A 14,773-nucleotide genomic window follows, 5' to 3' on the forward strand; every position below is an offset into this window, starting at 1 on the left:
GTTCACAGCCAGGTGCAACCCTGCACTTCTTGGTTTCTTTATCATAGGCGATAACACATCGTTTATGGTTGAGTGCTGCTTCAATCTGCCCCTGCCATTACCTCCAGTGTCCACACCCTTGATGACCCTGGCATTGCAAAAAAAGAAAGGGAGCTTCTCTTTTTTGTCTCCCAAAGCTTCCAAGCGAAGCTGGTTCATCTATCTGTCTTCTGTACATTTTGAAACTTCCTAAGAAATAGGGCAGGGATATTCAGGGATGCAGGGACAACAGAAGCTAATCTTCCTCTTTGAGACTGGCAGGAAGGAAAGACCTGTAGCTCCTGCCCTGAGACTGCCAGCGCAACCTCCATTTTCTCATTGCTGAAAGCAGACTCAGCTTTCCAGGAACTCTGCTTTGTAGACCCTTCCTGGGAACATCCGGCCAAGGATAAACCTCCTTTCATGGGGAGGACAGAGCAGTTCAGAGACCGTGATGGCACACGCTCATCTGCGCTATGTGTGTGGGGTGAGGCTTTCTGCTCCAAGGGGATACTTGTTTCTTTCTCCTGGCGTGCTGCCATCCTGACAGCCTTGGCAGGAGACCTGCCTCCGCTAAGCTGCTCATAGCTGACCAATGTTTGAGAGGGGCTAGTCTTTAAATTGCTTAAGCAGCAATCACTTTCCATGTGAAGCTGCTCTTAAGCCATTTTGCAAGCACTTAAGCTGCTTCTATAATTTAGTCCTCTTGAAGTGCTGATATTCCCTATTTCCCCAGTCACTGTGTGACTGCCTGTACCTCGTATTGGCCTGGTTCCTATTGAAGACCACGAAGATCAGTTTTCCCAACAGTGACATCCACTTAAGTGCCTGGTTTGAGTTGTGTAGGTGGTTTGAGCTTAGGCCTGCCAGCCCTGAGGTTAACTCCTGTGCCAAGGAGGGTGGGAGTCAGCCCAGTGCTCCTAGTTTCAGTGGTAGCTTAGAAACTCGTCCACACTTGTCCTGCAGCTTGGCCAGGAGTCTGTTTACCTTTTGCAAAACACCCTGCCAGTAACCCTGAATCAGCTTTGTACCTAGGGCTGTGCAACACAGAAGCCAAGCTGATAACCACTGCCTTTTGCTTTGTGTCCTTTCCAAGTACAGACCAAGTTTCACTGATGAGATCTGAGAAAAGGTGGGGTGAAGAGGCTGACTGTGTTCACCTGGGAGATACTGTTCTTATCTGCTCTGCTAATGGGGAACTGATCAAAGGAGCAAAGGAAACATGAGCACACCTTTGGCTCCTGATTGTGGGACCAGCACAGAACAATCACAAATGTCTGTGCTGCTGGTCTGTAAAGCAGAGAAGCCTTCAGAGCCAGGCTTGTCAAGTTTTTACAGACAGGTGTCTGGTAGATTGATTGTTGTAAAATGGATTTTATTTAGATAGCTTTGGGTTTGGTACAAGGTAGCTCTGGGCACCTGGCTTGCACATGATGAATACATGAGACCCAAAATCTTTGACTTCCCCGTTTCCTTGGCAGTTCTTCCTGGTTTACTAGTGAAATGGAACAGCTTGCCCTTGCAGCATGCCCATGCAGTTTGCTTGACCTTAGGGATTGCATTGGTCCTCACAGGCACAGCCAACATGCCTCTCCTTGTCCTCCACAAATCCACACTTTGCAGGGGAATGTTACTGGACTGGTTGTTGCATTGTGTGGAGCTCAGACTGTGAATAACCTGCCTGTGCATGGGTTTTGCCTGCTGGGCTTTGAGGGGCCAGGAGGTACTGGTTCCTGCCAGGAATCTGGGGAGAGTGAAGAGTTGGGTACAGTGAGCTATGAGGCAGCTATTGCCACAAAGGCATTTATCAACTACTTCTCTACGGACCTTTTGCAACAGACTTTGCCCCTCCTCCTTATCCTGGTTCCTTTCAGGGCCTGTGGTTCTGTCTATAGATAAATAATACAGTATTTAATAAAGAGGATGGAAAAATGGCTTTAGATGGTGTACAGTCAGTCCCAAATTCCCTTTGTGTGCCTGGCACAGCTCAGGTGATGCAATCCTGTTTATCTGAAATACAGAAGGCTGCCATGAAGGAATGGGCAGGGGCTTTGAGTGGGGTCCTCTTCAGGACCAAGCACCTGCAGCTCTGCTGTTGTCAGGCTTCTGCAGGATTTTACCTGATCTGCATCTCTGGACCAGACACGTGATCATCTGAAATGCTTCCTGGCACTCAACTTACTTTTCTGTCAGTTGAAGCAAGAAACTTACTGTCTCAAAGTAGCAGGCATAGATTTTTTTTTTTTAATTATTATTTCTTCTGTGTCTGCAGCTCTCGCCTTCCCTCTCCCTGTGATGGGCTGAGTTAGCAGGGAGGAGGCTCCTCTGTGGGCCTGTCCTGGCCCAAAGGTGGGCCATTGTTCCCCAGGGCTGTCACTTGCTGCAAGGTGAGTGGCTGACACTGTTGTCTTGTTCACGTGGAGGGATATGCAAGGATACTGCTAGAGCAAGGAGAGCCCTGCATCTACAAGTGCTTGGCATGGGATTGAGCTTTGGCAATGACTGGATGGAATTCACTGAAGTGAAGACAGCTTGACCTGGAGATTGTCAGGCAAATCTTGAACAATGACGTCAGCCTGCAAGGATCAGTCCTTGGTAAGTGTCCACCTGCGTGTGTATCTGGATACCGCCTCTGAATTACTTCCCATCTCCAACGTCCTCTGAGGCCTGGCAAGTGAATTGGAGGCCTCTGTCTGCCTGCAGCGTGATCCTGCCCTGCACCTGGCCAAGGCTGGCTTAGCCACAACTTAGACTAGGGTAAAATAAGGACCTCTTCTGCACAGGGGGTAGCATGGAGTTAATCTGAATTACATTAAAGCACTGCAATAAAGTGGACTGGTGAAGCTGCATTAAACCCCCTTGTGGGCACAATTCCAGACTGAAGCAAGTGAAGTCAAATACAGGCCACTTGAGCCCTGTGTGTGAGTGGGGTGCTGTGCTCATTGGCAAATCCCCTTAAAACACCAAATTGAGTTTAACTTTCTTGAGTGTCACAGAATATCCTACTGCTGATGTAAAAGACTAAGTTTTCTCCTAGAAAAAGTTACAGAGCAAATATGGGCAAGTGCCATCTTAGTACCCGTGCAAATCAGAAGGGCAAGTTTAGCCTAGTAATAAAGCTGCTGCCTGCATTGCTCAAACTGCTCTTGTGGCCACATGGATCCTTCTGTGTTATCTGCTCCTCATTTCTTCCCAACAGTGCACATGCTGCATCTCCTTGACCTCTGCTGCTCAGGGAATTGCAAATAAAATGCTTCTTTCGGCTTGTTGCTACTTTTGTGTCAATCTCACCTTGGCTCGTGCTGCAGTGCACTGGGACTTACATGGCCTTTCCCACTTGTCCTTGGAGCTGTTTACTGCACCAGTTGCAGCCTAGCTTGTCCCCCCTGGGATGCTTCTCGGCTTGTACTTGAGCCCCTCTTGGGCTGCAGATGGAAGAACCATAAAACAACCTGTGGGTTTGCCAGTGGGAGCTAATGGGCCCCGCTTGCAGCAACTGGGTATCAGTGGCTTCCTCCTTCCAGGTAGGAAATCAGGTGCAACTGTACTTTCAGAGCTTGTAACCAGGAGAAGTAGAACACAGAAGCTACTACTTTTGTTTCTCTGTTAGCATCCAGGCTTTGGGTCTGCCTGGTGCTTCACAGGGGGCAGGGGCTGGGTCCTGCTGTTTCCTCCCCTGGATCCAGGCTGGGAGCTTCAGGGCAGTGCTGGCAGGGAGCAGGGCAGGGAGCAGGGCTGCCCTGCTGGCAGGGGACAGCAGGTGGCAGCAAGAAATTGAGGCCCTTGGATCTGAGTTCAGTGCCAGTGACTGCGTGTGTTGACTTCTGTAGCTCAAGGCTGCAGAACTGGGGACAGTGAAATCTTACTCAAACTCTCTTAAGTAGATTTGACACTGCTTTTGTTTTGTGCTCGTGGGCTGTTCGAGGTCATAGAGTGCTGTCTTGCAGCATCTGCACTGTATCACCAGCAAGGACCTGCAAAGCCAGACATGCAGAAGGACTCTCAGGTGCTTGAGTTTGGACTCTTTTATTCACCAGAATGGCCACCCCAGCTCGTACAGGAGAATTTGCTGAGACGTGTGAGCGAAGAGAGAGACTGTGTAGGGCGCGGCCAAGGGCAGTGAGCACATATGTTGCTGAACACAACTACGTTTTGGAGAGGGCAGCATGTAAACTTGTTTCTGCAGAAACTCATCCTCGCCTTGGGAATCCTCTCTGGGTTAACCAGAAGCATCCAAGTTGGAAAACTTGATGTCTGAATCTCTCCTGCAGTCTTGCCAGCTCTGGTGCGTGACCTAAGACATCTCTGCAACCCTTTTCCTAAGAGCAGCATTGCAAAAGAGCCCCAGTGGATAACTCAGAAACCTAGATTTAATTCCACTTGTGTAAGCAGTTTAATCTACCAGGCAAGAGGTGATATTTCATCCCTCTTCCTTGAGGGACCTGGTATGCTTCTAAACATGTGCAAATGCCTTGGATGCTTCAATAATAATGGATAAATGGCAGCCTGGCTTAGGAAGAACAGATCTTGCAAGACAAGTGTAATTGCTTCCACTGGAGACAGATGAGCGATGCCTGAAATGGCCCGGGAGCCCTGAGGAGTATTAGTTAAATAAATGCAGTGAGGTGGTGAGAGGCATGAGAAACTGACTGCCACAGTGGCACAGGTGGAGCTCAGAAGAGATGAGGGTCCCCTGTGGGGCGAGACATCTGCCTCAAAGGGCTCACAAAAGGGATACAGGAAGCCTGCACGTTTACCTGGAGGAGGTGGGACTGGGTCCCCTTCTCTTTCCTCCTGGTTTTCCTCCAGGCTCTGCTCGTCCCACTTCTCATGATGGGGGCACTAGAGAAATAATGGCAGAGGTGGAGCTGTGTCTGCTTCCCTGGCTCCTGCCTGGCTGTTGGATGGTGCCGCTCCTGAGCCGTGCCCTGTGGGCTCTGTCTGGAGCTCACCCCCGCGCAGGGAGCAGTGAGCCCTGCCTGACTGATGAAATCTGGTGGCTGTTTTCAAGGAGGAGCCTGTTTTCAGACAGTCACGAGGGACAGACACCCCCTCGCACCACGCACAAAGCAGGAGATGAGAGCTTGGTTGGAAAGATACAGAGTCTGGAGGGGAGGAAGGGGCAATCTTCAGGGACTGCCACTAACACATTGGCAGAACAAGTGGGAGATTCAAAAGGGAGACTGGGATGGGATGGGATGGGATGGAGAGGCCATAGGCACATTTTCCCGTAATGATGGACTGCAGAAGGAAGACAGGTGAAGGAGAAGCACTAACACTGGTGGAGACTGCCTTGGGCCAAAGCAGGAGCCTGCCAAAAGCTTGATCCTGCCAGCCATGTGGTGTCAAGCTCTGACTGTTCTCTGGACTCTGTGGTGTTATCTTTACTCCTGGAGAGAATGAGGCCAGCTTCAAACTTGGAGACAGATCACTTATACCCAAAGCACAGGAGTTATTTTAAAACCACATTAACCATGTTGGTAATTTGGGGAGTTTTCCACCTTCTTTTTGTTTCCCGTCCTCACTACATGTAACAAAATTGGCTTTAAACAAGGTTTCAGAACGGGAATGGTGCCACAGTTGTTCAGTAGCTGCTTAGTGCCTGTTGGAAAGCTGTTCTTTGCCCTCCCTTCTTGGCTTCAGCTGGGCTTATTCCTGCTCTGCTTTCCTTCTGGATTTGTTCCTTTTGGGTTTTCCTTATGTTTGAGCTCCCTTCTTTCAGGCTAGGGTACGTGTTTTCCAAGGGTCAGCCTAGAGCCAGAGGTCACAGTCTCTTTGGTATTTAAACTTAGCCATCGATTTTGTAACTTCTGAGGGAAAAGAAGAACCAGCCTCGGTTTGGCATTTCTTGCAGCCCTCTCTGTCTCTTATCTGTGAGAGCCCCTCACTCTGTGTTTTGCACAAGCTGCCCGAGTGCTCTGGGCCCCTTGCTGGGCTGTCCCTGCTGTCCAGCTGGGGACAGGAGTAAACTGAAAGTGTGGGGCAGCTTCTGCCATTCCCATTCCCACAGCTGTGTCAGCCAGTGAACACCATGTCCCACTGGCCTGGGTGAGGTCACAGGACAGGTCTCAACCTGTTCCATGCCAGGACAGCTGAAATACTTGTGACCTGGTGAACACCCCTCCCATGCAGCGTGACAAGTCGTCCTTTGGCGCTAAAGCACTGCTGGATCAGTGTGATCAGATGGAAAAACGCAACCGTGAGCTCCTGCCCTTTGAGCAGGGTAGAAACTCCAGCTCACAGACAGCTGGAGGAGCAGCCTGGTAAACACAGCCATGTGAATGTGTGATAAGGGAGCACTTGCACCCGGACATGTTCCCCGGACAGACCCTTTGCCCAGAGCTGTTAACCACCCTGCCATATGGTGAGCCCCTCTCCACGCACTCCTGTGTTGCAGCGTGACCCTGAGCTGCCAACCTGGCGTGTTTGCTGCCAGCTCGGGTTTGCTACTGAGGCAAAGTGCAAAGGCACCTCTTGCATCACTGGGGAGGGGGGGCAGGCTGGGCTGTCCCTGCCAGCAGCAGCACCGCAGGCCCCAGTGGCACGACTGGGTGCTGTGGCACTGGCAGGAGAATCCAGGCATAGCCATGGCAGCTTCAGCCACAGCAAGTGCATTCCTGCAGCATTACTGTATTCAAACTGTGTCCTTGCTTAGCATGGCTCTTTCAGAAGCTGATCAAAGCCCAAGCTTGCACCCCAGGAAGGCTAAGCAGCCCCCAGCAGCACACCAGGGTACAGTCCAAGCCTCCTTTGTGCTGCAAAGCACCAGGCATGCACAGGAGGCTTTTAATGTCCAAGGAGCAGCTCCAGTCCAATTTCTCATTGCCTGTAAATGAAGTAGACTAGCTTTGCAAAATCACAATACTCCTAGCAAGCAGAAGCTGATACTTCTAGATGAGATTGGTCTCATCCAAGGGGAAGGCAGTTTGCCTTTGAAACAGCCAAAATCTTTCTGAATTAAAGGCCCGGCTCACCTCTCAGTGAAAGCACTGACATATCACCTGTTTATAAGGCAGCTTTGAAGTTAACTGTTTATGTAACTTATTAAAAATACATTCGCACACCTTTTTATTATTTTCTTCCCTACCAAAGATATTGGTAAGACAGGGTTTCAGGTGAGCTCTGATAGCTGGTTGCTGCTGCAGGGTGCAGAGGGGTCAGACGTGGTGGCAGCGTATGGACTCAGTGCCCCTCTGCACTGCTTGCTGGGCACTGCAGGAGCATCCCTGTGCCTTGCTGCACACACAGACCTCAGGCTCAGTAATGCAGTGCCCTGTTCTTCAGAGAGCATTACACCTCTTTAGCCCCCTGGTTAATGGTTAGACTTATATTGCAGCGGCTGGCTCCCCAGCCCAGCTGTGGAAAGAGTCACAGATTTTAAATCTTGGATTTTCTAATCTTGCCCTTTGGACCTGTTTTTACTGTGGCTGTTGGTAAACAGTGTGCTCCTAAGGCTGCTGTGAAATCATGTGTGGGCTGCTGCATCCCTAAGCAGGTACATCTTTGTAAGTTGTACGAGAGCAGTGTTTGGTGTAAGTTGGCATGTATGGCTCAATGCAGGAGACTGACGTCAGCTCAGTTTGGTGTAGATTTGCCACCCGATAAAAGTCCTGGTGACAAGGGGCCTGGAGAGGTCTCAGATTCAGCCAACCTTCAAAGCAGGACTGTTGCTAAAGCTGGATCAGAGCACCTAAGTCTGAAAAACTTCAAAGGATGGAAACGCCTCCTCTCTGGGTACATATCCCAGGGCTGCTCCACCTTTCCAGGGAAGGGGTTTTCCCAACACCCCATCTGAGCTGGCCAGGCTGTTAGATTGTCTTACCTACTGGAAAGACTCTGGCTCCATCCTCTCCGTAGCTGCCCTCCAAGTCACTGTAGACTTCTGCTAAATTGCCCCAGTCTCCTCTCCTTCACAACTAACCAAGCCAGCCGTCTCCACTTCTCCCTGTGGGCAATGTTCCCTCACTTCAACCAGCCTGATGGCCCTGCTGGTCCTGTCCAGCTTCCAGCAGATCCAGGCTCATCCTGGAGGGGCTGTTCACACCCACCAGGTCCTGCTGAAAGGGAATGCTTGGAACCAGGACATGCTGAAGTCAAACTCAGAAACAAGCTCCTGGTGTCTGCTCAAATGAGCCTACAGGAGAACCTGGTTTTGGTGGATTTATGAATGAGATGGGTCTGAGCCAGCTGGCAAGTGCCCAGCAGTGACAAGCAAGGCCTGCCCACTCCTATCTCCTTGCAACACTGCAAGGAGACCACTTCTGACCTTCTGACCACTGAGGGCTGCAGGCCACTGCCCTGAACCATTTCCTCAGCCACATGAAGGAGCATCTTCCTGGGAGCAACAGTTTTAGGGACATCACCAGCACGAGGCTGCTGTGTCCTGAGTCCTGGACTGTGTGGGGCTCTCCAGAGCAGCAAGCACCTCTCCACTGTCTCCTGGGCACTGCCCACCCCTTCTGGGGTAAGTCAGAGGGCTCAGCTCCTCCCAGATTCCAGAGGCAGTGTGACTGGAACCCAGGGGAGCTGTTGGAGCTGGCTTGCTCTACCCAAGGCCAGCTCATCCGTCTTCACCTTGCTGGCACAGCTCACTGGCATGGAGAGGCGAGTGTTGTGCTTCATTTAGATGGATACCAGGGAGCAGAGGGACTTTGCAGTGTTGTCCTGGGCATTTCAGCAGGGTCTGGGCTCCAAACCTGAGCCCTTGTAGGGCATTAGGCTCCCTCCTCTTCTCCCTTCTGTGGGACTGAGATGTGCTGAGCAGCCCATTCCTGCTCAGAGCTACTTGGTCCCCACTGGTTACTCCTCTCTGAAGGATTGTGTCAGATGCCCAAGGCTGTTCCTCTGAGGTCTGAAAGATTAGACTGGAAGTTTTATGGGTGGGAGATTTCCCAGGGCTGAGGTCAGAGACAGAAATGTAATGTCTGCCCAGCTCTGTTATACAATCTCCCGTTAAATAATCACTCAGGGTCACTGCGCTTGCCAGGCCACTGCAGCTGGTGGTGGGACTGCATGGAAAACAGGCTGTGCTTTGTGGGATCACTGCCCACAAGACAAGAAGAAGAAGGAAAAGCAGCAATATGCTTTTGGGCAGTCCCACGCTCAGACCCTTCCCAGCCTTGGAGTTCCTCATTGCAAGGTACTTTTCAGTGACAGAGGCACTAATCTCGCAAGGGCACAAAAAAAAGCCTGGTGTAAAGCCTGATGGTCACAGTGTGGAGGTGGCTTTGGCCACTGTGAGGAAAGGCTGGTGTTTATCTGTGGGATGCTGTGACTAGAAGTGTGTGGGCAGGGTACTGTGTCTGTCACAGGGCTGCTAGTTCTCCACCAGGTCTGAGCAAGGTGGAGACCCAGCATCCATCCAACACAGCCCTGTGTCCCCCAGCCCTTGACTGCTCTCTGCATTTCATAAACCTGCAGTGGAGCAAATGCTGGGGCAGAACTGTGGACTCCCATGCGGTGCCTACCAGCATGTAGGGGCGGGCCAGTCCCACAGTCCCTGGGCACTGATTTCAGGTTGTGCTGCCCATCTGGGACTGACACCCATATAACAGCACTGTATTAATGATTTCAAAGGTGTGGCAAAACAATGTAGCCAAAATGGGAACCTGCAGGACATCAGGGAGCCTGTGGGAATGGATAGTGATGATGTGTGTTGGCTACAAGTAAGCAGTCACTCGAGGGAGCTGGATGATTTGTCCTAGGAAATACAGGCCAAGTCCAGGAAAAGAAGCCATGCTGGCAGGGAGAGCTCATAAAGCAAAGCTGGGAAGCAGCTACACTGCTCTCTGAGCCTGAGCCTCGCTGCCCTGGGGTTCCTGTCCTTGAGCATGCTTTCACAGCTAGCTAGCCTACTTCTGGATAATTTCTTCCTAATAAGGGGTGTTGGCAGGCAGCTGTGCTCTCCTGAGGGTGAGGGAGAGCAGCTCAATAAGAGCAACAAACTAGTGTGAGGCAGGGAGAGTTCCTTTTGTTTTCAGCTCCAAGGGTGAGTGTGAAATAGAAATGCTGGAGGATGACTGGATGGCACTAAGGAAGCTTGAGTTACCCCTCATTCATATTTTGCCCCCCTGAATGCTGTGCTGGCAGAGCAGGGCATCAGCATGGTGGTGACAGAGAAGAGATGCTTTGGGCTTCTCAGTTTTGCTCTGCATCTCCCTGCACAGAGGTCAGGGCACCACAAGCAGCAGGGCTGTGCCAATAATTGCCCAACAGCCAGAGGCCAGCACCGGTGGGGGATTACTGGGGAGCTGGGATGATGTGAGGTGTCTTGTGCACCAGCCAAATATTTCTCATCTGGCATGACAGCCCATGGCAGCCCTGGTGCTCCTGTCCTTCCCAAATGCTGCTTGAAAAGTGCCTTCTGCTCCATCTGTGACATCCCTGCTCTGGGACAACCGGGACCCCAGAGAGCTCTGAATGGGACTGACTCGTGGGCCTGTGGTAAGAGAGTGGCTCTGCCAAATCACTTGCACACATGCACGTCTCAACTGACCCAGACAACAAGCTGCCCTCCTGTACTACCCATGAGTCTGTCACTCAACCCCCAAACACTGCAGAGCCATGGAACAGAGCATGCTTGCCTGTCCCTGCCAGCAGGCTCTTCGGTGCCCCTTCGGTGTTCCCTGTGATCCAGGGAGGCATTGTAGCTTAATGCAGCTATTTTGTTATTTAATCCCTCTTGATTTTCCTTAACACCTTTCCAGATGTTTTAAACTAGCCTTGTTGTGCTCATCCACTGTTTAATCTGAGGTCAAATGATTGTATCTTAATCCCTGGATCTCAAATGAATTTGCCTCTGGTTTGGGCAGCTAACCCTCCAGCCCTCTGCTGCAGCCAGGCCTGCTGTCTCCCTCTCCTTCTCTCATTATTTCTCTCTTTCTTGTAAGTTAACATTACTTGAGATGAACAAAACAAGTGATATCCCCCTGATTAATATTTCCAAACAATTTCATGTTTTTCCTTGTGATGAGCCCCTGGAGCCTTCTCTTGTCAAATGAGCTACATGTGATCACAGCAAGTGCAAGACTGTGCTTTTTGTGGCTGACTGGGTGCACAGAGCAAGCTGACATGGAGCAAATGTACAGGACAGCACCTGAATCCATTGTACAGTCTTCCTGGAGGATCCAGACATGTTCTTCATTAGCAGTCCCCAGCAACCTGGCACTGTGCTTTTTCCAAAGGACATGTCCACCTCAGTGACACTGGAGTGGCAGGTACCAGTCCCCATGACCATGCCTTCCCCACATTCCTCTGCCTTTCCTGAGCTCTCTCCCCTGTCACACAGAGAGGTTTTGGGGCAAGAGAGCCTCTGAATCAGACTGACACAAATGCAAAGATGATGGGATGCTGATCTCAGCCCCATCCTTTGGGTGCTGCTAAAACTTGGCTTCTCATTTCATTGCACTTGCCCACAGCTGTGCTGCAAGTTCCCTGCTCAGACACAAACAAAAAGGCTTGGAGAATGTATTAGATTAAATACAAGTTTTCAACAACATGTTCTAAATTTTACTGAGAGTAGATTAAATCTAATTAAATTCACACATTATTCCAGACAGATAAAATGGCACATTCTACTTTGTGTCCTTAGCTTGGCCCAGAGGCCACACTGAACCTCAGAGACTGCAGAACTGGTCTGGCCCTTCATGTCTAGACTCAGAACCAGACTTTGCTTCAATATTCAGGACTGGATCCAGACAGTTTCATTGATGTGTTAAGGATCATAACCGAGATCCAGGTCTGGTTTGCAGCACAGTAGTAATCCCAGCCCTGAAGGGTGTGCTGACCCAGGCACCCTCTCATAAGGCCACAGTGCTGGTGGGAGAAGCTCAATTGGGTTTCCTGTTTCCTGGGTGCTGCTGTCACTGGAGCTCACACCAGCACCTGTTGGCAGCTCCCATGTCTTTGATGTGCCCAAGTGGTTGGTGAGGGAGCCTGTGCTGTCCAAAACCTCTCCTGAACCAGGCACAGAGAGTTGTGGCTAAATTCCCTCCAAACCCATCCTATCCTGATAGAGTGATGGGCTAATGCAACCCCATCCAAGGGTGTGTATGGGACCCTGAGGTGGAGGAGTTTGTCTTCCAGAAAAGGACAATGAGAGTTGCAAGTCAGATTCTGCTGTGGGAATCCACAGCAGAATCCCTCTTTTAAGCACAACTCATCTCTATGCAGCTAGTCTGGACTTGCATAGGAAGAAAGCATGTGAAACTCTGGGAATAAACCACCTACTTCCTTGTGAGGACCTGTAAATCTCACCCAGCAAGCCTGTCATGTAGCTGCAAAGGACGCAAATAAACTCTGCTGTGTAATTAGCACCCTTTGTATGCCAGGGCAATCATACTCAACCCCACATGCAACCAGGAATCAGGTCTGCCTGCACAGGGCTCAATGCCAAATACCCTCCCTGGGTGTTAAAGCTGCACTACTTCCCTCAAATCAGTATCACACGGTGAGGCTTTGCCCCATGTGGGAGGACGCGGCCTGTGATATGAAAGATCAGTTATGCTGCAAAGACAGATATCCTCTTCTAAAACCTACAGCCAGTGCTGATAGGAGTGTTTCCTAGTAAATACCTGCAGCACACTAAGCTAAATCAGTCTTATTTTATTACAATAAAGAATGAAATCTCTACACAGCATTTTTCCTAGTGAGACTCTGAGCTGTCACTGAGGTCTCTCTGATGGTGGAGTACTTTTCATCCCAAATTGTCTCTGGTAACCTGATTTCTGCAGGCTGCACCATGTAGAAAAAGCATAGTGGTATGGGGCTGAAGCTCTGTCACCGATCGCATGGGCACCGCTGGGGACTCCTCCTTCCTTAAGCAACAGAGAAACACACACAGCTCTGTGCCTTGGAGGGAGGCTGCATGACTTTGGGAGCTGGTGTGATTATCTCTGCAAGACATCTGATGGGCGTCACATTGACAGCTGAAGCAATTCCTCTTTTTCTAGGACAAAGAAGCTTGAAGCCTGGGGGTGTGGGAAAGCACTTTCTCTCTGGTGGCCTCAGTGGCCTAAGGGGTCATTGGGAAATGCCACCCAGGGGACCCAAACCCAAGAAGCGCTTCTCATTTTTAGAGAGGCAGAGCTGGCAGGAGGTAGCTAAGCAGACCTGTCCTCCAGGTGAGGGTGGAAGAATGTGCTGGCTGTAGGCAGCCCCACTGCAGGTGTACTGGCACTCTAAGCAGCACTGCAGATTTCACAGGAGTCAGTATCAAGCCCAGTCTTTAAAGGCAGCCTCATCTTGTGCTCTTGCATAACAGTGAGATGGAAATCACACTGTGTTTATACAGACTGAAATGATAGGAGTCTGCTTGAGCAAACACTTGCACATGAAAGCCTTAGCTGGCTACAGAACTCCACTTCCAGGAGCTGAAGAAAACCACTTAGCCATTTAAACCTCTGAAGACTTCAATCACCCGGTTAAGATGAAGACAGGGTAGGGTGGGGGAGACAGCTCCCATTTGCACCTGCAAGAGTGCCGCCTCCAGGGGCAAGCTGCAGTACCATCACCCCAAAGAGCCCCCCTAACAGGTACCAGGCAGGCAAGCTCGGCTCCTGAGCCTGCCCGCTGTGACACAGTCCCTTGATTTAAACCCTTAATCCTGCAAAGATTGTGCAATAGCTCCTTCAGGCTGAGAACAGATTATGCCCGTTTCAAAGGTATTTGGCACTCCGGCTTCGCTGGGAGAGACCAATGAACTGGCTCAACCTCTCCTGTGATAGCACCTGCGGGCAGTTCTTGCAGCTGGTGCCTAGCAACTTGCTCTGAGCTGCTCTCACAGCTAAAATTCAATGTCATTTCAGCCTTCCTTCCCAGAGAAGCAGCTCCTGAGTCATCATCAGGGAAGAATGAGAAGTGTCTCCCACTCGGCTTGCTATAAATTAGTGATATGGTAAGGGCTGCTCTCCCTCTTGAGCACGTGTCCTGCAGCCAGCTAAAAAGGCATCTCCTCTCAGCATGTGGGACAGCTTCATGTTCAGGAGATTTAGTAAATTGCATTTTCCCCCCCCTCCTTCCCAACTTGTTTTCTGCTCCCAAATGCCTCTCTGCTTTCTTGGAGCTCTCTGCAGAAGAACCAGGCTTGGATCCATGCCGTGTCTCACCTTGGCTTTCCTTGGGTGAGCCCCAGGTTGTGCAAACACACACAGGTAGATACAAGCTTTGGGCAGTGCTGAGCACTCTCTAGTGACACACAGCAACTTTTAGATCACCTGTGTGACAAATGAAGGTGCCTCTGAATCTGAGAGAGATGTCCTTGGGAAATGACAAACATCATAAAAAAACGCAGAGGCAACCAAGATTGCCTGTTTACGGGGCTGAGATCTTTGCAGATGTGGTGAGACAAACACCAACCCGCCCGGGCAGGACCGAGCAGTGCATTTCTGCATGTGGCAGGGCACAGGGATGGGTGATGGGAAGAGGGAGCCAACCGGAGGATCCAGCTGCAGAGTGGGCAGGGGCTCGGAGAGCAGCACGTTCTCATACGCCTGCTGGCACCATGCACAGGGGAGGAGCGCTCCAGCTGGGAGAGGTGGGAAGCTCTGAGGAGACGAAGTCCATGAGTAGTAGGGCTGTGGTGTCACAGCCTGAGTGTTTTTCAGAGAAAAGCAAGACAAGGTGCCTTACAGGGCTTTTCAGAACTCTGCGGGGGGCATATGTTTGCCTCTGGGAGCAAGTCTGAGATCCAAACGCATTTCCAAGTGGGAGACTGTTAGGACATCTCAGACTTGTCTGAGTGGCACAGTTCCTGTGG

The 14,773-nt window shown here is 50.7% G+C and overlaps 1 protein-coding gene across 2 annotated transcripts in view; it reads left to right on the plus strand.

Moving 5' to 3' along the window:
- Positions 1-9,083: 9,083 nt before the first annotated feature.
- Positions 9,084-14,773, plus strand: part of ATL2 (atlastin GTPase 2) — a 48,091-nt gene continuing 42,401 nt past the window's right edge. For both annotated transcript variants that reach the window (XM_032684430.1, XM_032684429.1), the window contains exon 1: positions 9,084-9,157. In XM_032684430.1, coding sequence (XP_032540321.1) covers positions 9,099-9,157 — 59 coding nt within the window. In that variant the 5' untranslated portion in view covers positions 9,084-9,098. The remainder of the gene's footprint in view (positions 9,158-14,773) is intronic.

The sequence above is a fragment of the Chiroxiphia lanceolata genome, chromosome 3, assembly GCF_009829145.1.
Source record: "Chiroxiphia lanceolata isolate bChiLan1 chromosome 3, bChiLan1.pri, whole genome shotgun sequence".
Taxonomy (NCBI): domain Eukaryota; kingdom Metazoa; phylum Chordata; class Aves; order Passeriformes; family Pipridae; genus Chiroxiphia; species Chiroxiphia lanceolata.